This window comes from Coenobita brevimanus, chromosome 6 (genome assembly GCF_032717465.1).
Source record: "Coenobita brevimanus isolate Jiangsu-jjx chromosome 6, ASM3271746v2, whole genome shotgun sequence".
Lineage (NCBI taxonomy): Eukaryota > Metazoa > Arthropoda > Malacostraca > Decapoda > Coenobitidae > Coenobita > Coenobita brevimanus.
The window spans coordinates 59,079,696-59,087,161 of NC_136959.1; the positions used below are offsets into that span (position 1 = coordinate 59,079,696).

The 7,466-nt window shown below is 44.8% G+C and overlaps 1 protein-coding gene across 1 annotated transcript in view; it reads left to right on the top strand.

Annotated features, from left to right (window-relative positions):
- Positions 1 to 6,667: 6,667 nt before the first annotated feature.
- LOC145401371 (galactoside alpha-(1,2)-fucosyltransferase 2-like) overlaps positions 6,668 to 7,466 on the top strand; it is a 9,228-nt gene continuing 8,429 nt past the window's right edge. The window contains exon 1 of the mRNA XM_080273702.1: positions 6,668 to 6,779. Coding sequence (XP_080129828.1) covers positions 6,668 to 6,779 — 112 coding nt within the window. The remainder of the gene's footprint in view (positions 6,780 to 7,466) is intronic.

Here is a 7,466-nt window from a genome sequence, read left to right on the forward strand (position 1 = left end):
CCATTCCCCTGCCCTTATCGTTCAATTTGGCCAACATATTTACATCTTTTCGTATCGTAGATTTGTATTTAAATGTTTGTGGATGTTTTCAAAGGCGTGATGTGTGTAAATAGGCGATGTTGATGCTTAAATGGCCTTCATTTACAGAGCGAGAGTTTAAGTTGTCACGTAGCTGTGCATTTTCGTTCTAGTTCATTGCCATTGCTGTGGATTTTTTTTACCTTACCTTTTACTTTTTCTCTCTTATCAGAAATTTGTGTTGTGTTTAGGAGGGGTACTTATGAACGAATTTTCCTTGGCATAGAGACTTCGTTGCATCCCTTCCTTACTGATTTATTTTCCCTGTTACACCTTAATATTCTTACGTGATATTTGTACCTCCGGAATATCGACGTAGCCTGCATCGACAACATATAAAAGGTTAGTCAGGTGTAACGTGCAGAATAATTCGCTGAAGTAGATGTGTTACAGGAGCTTCTAAGCCAACCTTTTGAATGTTGTTGCTGCCGAGGTAAGAATTATATAAAGCCCTTTGTGCGAAGAGACCTTACCAAACACGTATTTTTTTATTTTTTATTTTTTTTCATTTATATTACCAGTCTTATTTTGTATTTTATTATGTATGTATTTATTTTATTTTATCACTTTTATTTTGGCGAATATTAGTTTCTTCTCTTTTCGTAGACCGTTTTAAAGGGACGCGGGGTTGGTTTTTAAAGTTGGGATTTTAACTTTAAATACGATGACGCGCTTTTTGCTTTATTCCTGCTACCTTCAGACGATTTTCCTCAGCTTAGGGGGTGAAGTTCGATTACCGGGGAGTGGTGGGGAGTGGGGAGACTGTTTCAATGCAGTCACTACAAATGGATTCACCAAAGCTTAACACAGTCATTTAGAGGCTGCAAGAATGAAACAAGTAAATAAATCCCCGTACTGCAGGGATTGAAGTAGAGGGGTGTAGTAAATAAATCCCCGTACTGCAGGGATTGAAGTAGAGGGGTGTAGTGTGTGTGTGTGTGTGTGTGTGTGTGTGTGTGTGTGTGTGTGTGTGTGTGTGTGCTTGCGTTTAACTCCCGTGACTCCTACGGATTTCCCGTTGCCAAGGCGCCTGGCATTATCATAACAATCGCGAGAATAGTTACCCAAGTGAGAGAATACGTGAAAAGGTTAACGACGATGACTGTGCTTCGTTAGTGACCTTGGTAATGAGAGCAGGCGAAGGAATGGGCCAAGAGTGACGACGTTGTGTAGCCTGTCTCAATATTGACCTTTCTGACCCTTTTGTGTGTGTGTATGTGTGTGTGTGTGTGTGTGTGTGTGTGTGTGTGTGTGTGTGTGTGTGTGTGTGTGTGTGTGTGGTCAGTGCCAGAGAGGGGAGGGGTTGGATGGCTGGTTGCACATCACGCTTCGTTGCCCAGGTGTGTGTGTGTGTGTGTGTGTGTGTGTGTGTGTGTGTGTGTGTGTGTGTGTAAGAGAGAGAGGGGAGGGGGAGGGTTAGGTGTGTGGGGATCATGGTGTGGGCATAGTGGGTCAGGTGTGTGTACGAGTGTGGGTGTGTGTCATGATGAGTAAGGTGTGTGGAGGAGTGTTAGGGTGGAGTCGAGAGACAGACAGACAGACAGAGAGACGGTCACATATACATAATTAAACCTTCTGATCTGTGCTACTGTCCATGCACACAAAGTTTTATGCTTCTCTCTCTCTCTCTCTCTCTCTCTCTCTCTCTGCTGAAAATTGTTATTGGTTTGTTTAATAGCGACACATTGAATTCTCTCACCGAAAATGCAAGCGTCAAACTACTTCCCATTTACAGACAAAACAACATTTTTTTTTTTATCAGAATCGATGCTTGGGTTTCACTTCGTTTGTTTGTATGTCATGATGCCTCAGTAGAAGGGAGATAAAGGAGACGTATGAAAAGACACAGGAAAGCAGTAGAAGGAAGAGAAGGAAGATAATTGGGAAACGGAAAGAGGAGGAGGAAGAGAGAGGACAAAGAGGAGAAGGATAACATGGAGAAGCAGAAATATAAACATAAAGAAAAAAGGATGGGGATAGGAGGAAAAAAAGGAGAAACAAAAGGAGAGGCAGGAGGAAGAAGAAGAGATAAGACGAAGAGGAAGACTAGGCAGATACAGCAGTTTTCCCGTCTCTTTTCCTGCAGTGCTTCTATAAACAGTACCGCCACGTTCTCTTGGGCCCGTCTGCAGTTTTCCTAGAGTCATAGTTGTCTTTCGTTTCGTATTGTCGTCTAACCTCACTTCATTGAGTCTTGGGCATTCGTAATCTCGTGAAGTCTTCCTCCTTGTTCGTATACATTCTCAACACTATACCAAGCTTAATGAAATCGTCTGTGTACAGTTTTTCTAGTTAGTGTTGTGTGTTCCCTTTCCTGCCCTCGTCCAACCTCTTACTTTTAATTTCCTTGCATTCCCAACTTAAAGTGGAATACGTATCATTTTTCTTTTTCTTTCCTTTTTTATCCGAACCTCAAGGGATTGTCCAGTGGTGAGTAAAAGCATCTGACTTTATAAAAAAAAAAAAAAAATCTAGCTGAAGTATTAAAGATTTTTTTTTAGTCCCTTCAGCTAGAGGACATCGCGAGCTCCTACGCAAAATAAAACTGGGTGATATAATTCAGAACACGCTTTTCAAAATTTCGTCGTGCTGAGAGGGTTAATACTCTCTCTCTTCCCTCCAAAATCTGAAATCGCTCTCACCTCTCACTTCAGAATCTGTCCATCTTTTCCCTCCACCATCAGAAAAATCTCTCTCCTCCCTCTTTGGAATTTAAAATCTTTCCTCACTGCAGAATGTAAAATCTTTTTTCTTCCTCCCAGGCCTTTCTCCTCATCTTTGTCCTAAGTCAATACCAAGTGAAATCGTGGAGTTAAGTTTTTTTTTTTCTCTCTCTCTCTCTCTCTCTCTCTCTCTCTCTCTCTCTCTCTCTCTCTCTCTCTCTCTCTCTCTCTCTCGTTCTTTTATATTCCCTGACTGCACTCCACTCACCATGATAATCACTTTCATTGTTAATTATTGAAAGCTACAGTTCTCCCCCTCACCCTGATCTTCCCTTTACCTTAAAATTGTGAACAGTTTAATGAAGACAATAACTAACCCTTCCATCCCGAAAAGTTCGTCCTGAGCCTAAAAAGAAGAGGAAGAAGCAGTAGAAGAAGAAGCAGAGGAGGAGGAGGAGGAAGAAGAGGAGGAGGAGGAGGAAGAAGAGGAGGAGGAGGAGGAGGAGGAAGAAGAAGAAGAAAATGAGGATGGAAAAAAGAAATCGACTGACAGTGACAAGAATTATATAAAAAAATACGCCATTGTACTGATAACGTCATCTCCCCATCACCGCCTTTTTCCACCTCACTGCACTTCACTGCACTTTCCGCACCATAGGGCACTTCACACCGCACTTCAGCGTACTTCACCGCACTTCACCTGACTTTATTGCACCCCATCACACGTCACCATACATTATCTCACTTCCGAACACTTTACCGAACTTCAGCGCACTTCCGAGGACTTTACCGCAATTCAGAGCACTTCACCGCACTTCACAGCACTTCACCGCACTTCTTCCCGCCACCCAGCTCGCGCCCCTTCCCCATGAGGGGTGAGTGTTTTGTCAAGTGGAACATTACCGTTCATAGAACCAGGGAGAGAGGTGAGAGGCAGCTGCTGAGAGAGAGAGAGAGAGAGAGAGAGAGAGAGAGAATGGGGTTGAGGGAATAACTGTGACATCATAGGTATAAACATGCCAGCAATCAGCATATACAATGATACTGTACTTTAATGACAGACATTCTAGGACATTGTTATTGTCGTTGCCTAACCCTCATCTGTCAGGCTGAACAGACCCGTCGACCACAAGTAAGCAGCTGCTTCTGTGGGGCCATCGTACATGTACAGTGCAGTAAATACACCGTGTAGGAACATCCGATGCCTCCTGCGCTTCACCAGGCTGGGACCAAGGTCCTTCCCACGGCGAGGTGCAGGGAAATATGAGGTTTAGTTCCTGGGTGGACGACGCAGCTGCACTACCCAGGGTGCACAGTGCCACCACGTGTAGGCTCTCCAGCACCATTGTAGGAAGTAATAATACGGTAATTGAAACAGAACATACAACACAGTATGTATCGGCGCATTCTTTAATGTTCACGGTACTTTAGGTGAATGTAGTGTTAGGGGTTCTTGATGGGGGGAGGGGTTTGTTGTGTCCCTGAGAGTAGTAGTATAACTTTGTGCATGAGAGGCGAAATCTAACTGTGTGCGTGAGAGAATAATCTAGTTGTGTGTATAAAGGGAGTAATCTAATATGCACAGAAGTAGTAATCCAGCTGTGTGTATGCGTGGCCTGGCGTCGCGTGCCTAGAAAAGCTGAGTAGGTGTTAAGTGAAAGAGCGTGTAGGACGACCGTGGAGAGCCGCCAGAAGCCGCTAATTTAAGTCTGTGCTTGGGTGTTGGCTGGTACGGGGCGCTGGTCCAGTTGTGCTTGGAGACTGGACACCTAATCCCCTTCACTGTGATGACGTTTTTCTTAATTTTGCTTCTTACAGACTTCCATTCACTTCAGGAGACCTTTTGAACTAGTGGGATTATATGATGAGGTCCTTCTTATTTTTGCAACTTTTAGAGACTTTGTTCAGTTCAGAGAGACTTTGTGACCTGATGAGAGTAGATATAGCCCTGAACAACCCCTTCACTGCTAAAGATCCCCCCTAAAGGTGAATACAGTCGTCTGATGGTGAGAAAAATACATCATTGGACAGGGTAGAGAAGCAGGATATGTTGGATCGCCATACTCTGACACACAAACTCAACTCCTTCAACACTTTGATTTTCACATGCATTACGTTCTCCACAGACACGCCTTTGTATTTCGTACTTGACCAGCAAAGGAAGGTAAATTCAGATTATCACTTTCCCTGGTCCTGCAGTAGACCTAGTACGGACAGATACAGATGCTTTAGAGAAGGAGATGAAGTGTCACATTATTTAGATCAAAGAAAGAAATGTAGCAAAAGATACATTATGATCCTATTGTTATAATGGGTATACATCATATACCCTGGAATATGGTTTAAAAAAGAGCAGCAAAAGGTGTATTGTTTCCCAAAACTGGTACACTCGCGAACCATACTCTCTGTTCACCCTGTACCCCTGTCCCTAGCTGAAGGGAAGCGGTAGCCAGGGTTTGACACCGAACGAAGATCATATGTTGGCTGTTTTATAACTGTCTAAACTGCACGGGTAACAGTGTCAGTCCAAATGTTCCCTGTCCAGTCTAGCAAGCCTTCGAGGGGAAAAAAAATAACTAGAACCAGATCTTCGCTCGTTGTGATAGATAAGAGAGAGAGAGAGAGAGAGAGAGAGAGAGAGAGAGAGAGAGACGTAAACTTGACGATGTTTATAGGTTTTTATGGTGCATATGTAAAACGTATCCCCTTCAGTCTGGTAACGTTTTTACTCTTGTTATCTCCATGCGATTTTATTTAGCAAAAGAGTCTTCAACCTATAGATGTTATATAGAGCCTTACTTAACCCCTTCGTTGCTAGAGAGCTTCCCTGATATGCAAAAATCATATGTCGTAGCCCGAGATAGAATGAAAGAGACATGACCGTATTAAGGAAGGTGAGGTTCGTTTTATTGGTGCAAGGAGAGAGGTATACAGTTGTCCCATAAATATATACAGGTTTCCTATAGAGGTATACAGTTATAGGGGTACACAGTTGTCCTAGAGGTGATATTTTTTCATGTGAAGACTGTGTAGGTTTGAGATGAAGTGTTTACAAGTGTTGGCTGTATTTCTGGATGTTAGTGTTACGTGAGGGAGGGCGGTAAGGGTCCGACTTAGTGTAAACAGGGACTGTATGTGTGTGTGTGTGTGTGTGTGTGTGTGTGTGTGTGTGTGTGTGTCTGTCTGTCTGTCTGTCTGTCTGTCCGTCCGTCTGTCTCTCTGTCTGTCTCTCCTGATATCCCGGCCTTATTGTACTTGTTTCGAGCATATTCATGTTAAATTGCTTGTTCTTAGTCCGTGAGAGAGAGAGAGAGAGAGAGAGAGAGAGAGAGAGAGAGAGAATGGGGGGACAGGGAAAGCATGAGAGAAAAGCAGGGGGGAATACCCTTTCCCCATCCCTTTATCTCCTTCTTCCCACTTCTCTCTCTCTCTCTCTCTCTCTCTCTCTCTCTCTCTCTCTCTCCCCATCCCTTCCGTACCTCTTTCACCCCTGCCTCCCATCCCTCCCCTACACCCCTTCCCTGCATCTTACTCTTCCCCTACCTCCATCCCATGCATCGTTTCATTCCACTTTTCCCTTCCTCGTTTCTCTCCAGTTTCTCTCACTACCCCTACCTCTTGCCTTCCCTGTCTCTCCCCCTGTCTCCCACACCTCCCCTACCTCCCTCCCTGTCTCCCTCCCCCTTGCCTCAGCTCTCCCCAACAGGAAATGATGGTGACAGTGTGTAGGGGAGAGGGGGGTGTTGGTCAGAGGTGTTAAGTAATACTATTAACAGATGATGATGCTGATGGATGGATGGTGTGGGTGGTGAAGGATGATGGTGACGTCGTAGGTACTGTATAAGCAAAATGGTGATTATAGTGATGAGTGGTGATGACGTAGGTGTGAGGGGTGGTGATGATGAGGGTGAGGCTGGTGAGGGGTAATGAGTAGTAGTGATGCTGGTGAGAGGTTGACGCAGCAACTATTTCGCTTCACCCAAAATGCACAGTGCCACCACGTGAAGGGTCCTCCTCAGTGCCAGGGTGATGGTAAATGTAAGTGGTAGTGATGAGAGTACAGAAGTGTGATGACAGAATGGAGATAACGAGATGAACAGTTAAGTGGGTGTGGTGACAGGAAGTGATAACAAGGATGATGATCAGGACCTGGTGATGACAGAGTGGTGATTGGTGACCGTATTATGAAGACTGTAAGTGGTGAAAGGTGATGATTAATGATGATAACGGTAATGATGCTCTGTTGGCAAGAGTGGTTAGTGGCAGGGTGATGATAGTGGTGACAGGTTGTTGGTGAGTGATGAAAGTGGTGACGGTGGGAAGAGGAGGTAGGGGGAAGAGAGTAATGATGGCAAAGTAGTGTTGGCAGGGCTGAGGTGGTGGCAGGGGTAAGGAAGGTGTGCAGGGTTAATATTGATGGTGGCAGGGTGATAGGATAGGATGAGGGGGATACACTAATGTTGGTACGGTAAATGTTGGCAGGGTTATGGAGGGAATGTTGAATGTTGGCAGTGTGTTAGCAAGGTGGTGGAAGGCATGCAGGCAGGGTGGTGATTAGGACCTCCGCTGTGTCACTGTTCTCGGTACCGTGTGAAGGAGGGGTAGGGGGGCGATTACCCTCCCACGCCATCCTCTCTCTCTCTCTCTCTCTCTCTCTCTCTCTCTCTCTCTCTCTCTCTCTCTCTCTCTCTAAATGTATCGTTCGCTCGCTGTGCCGTACATTTT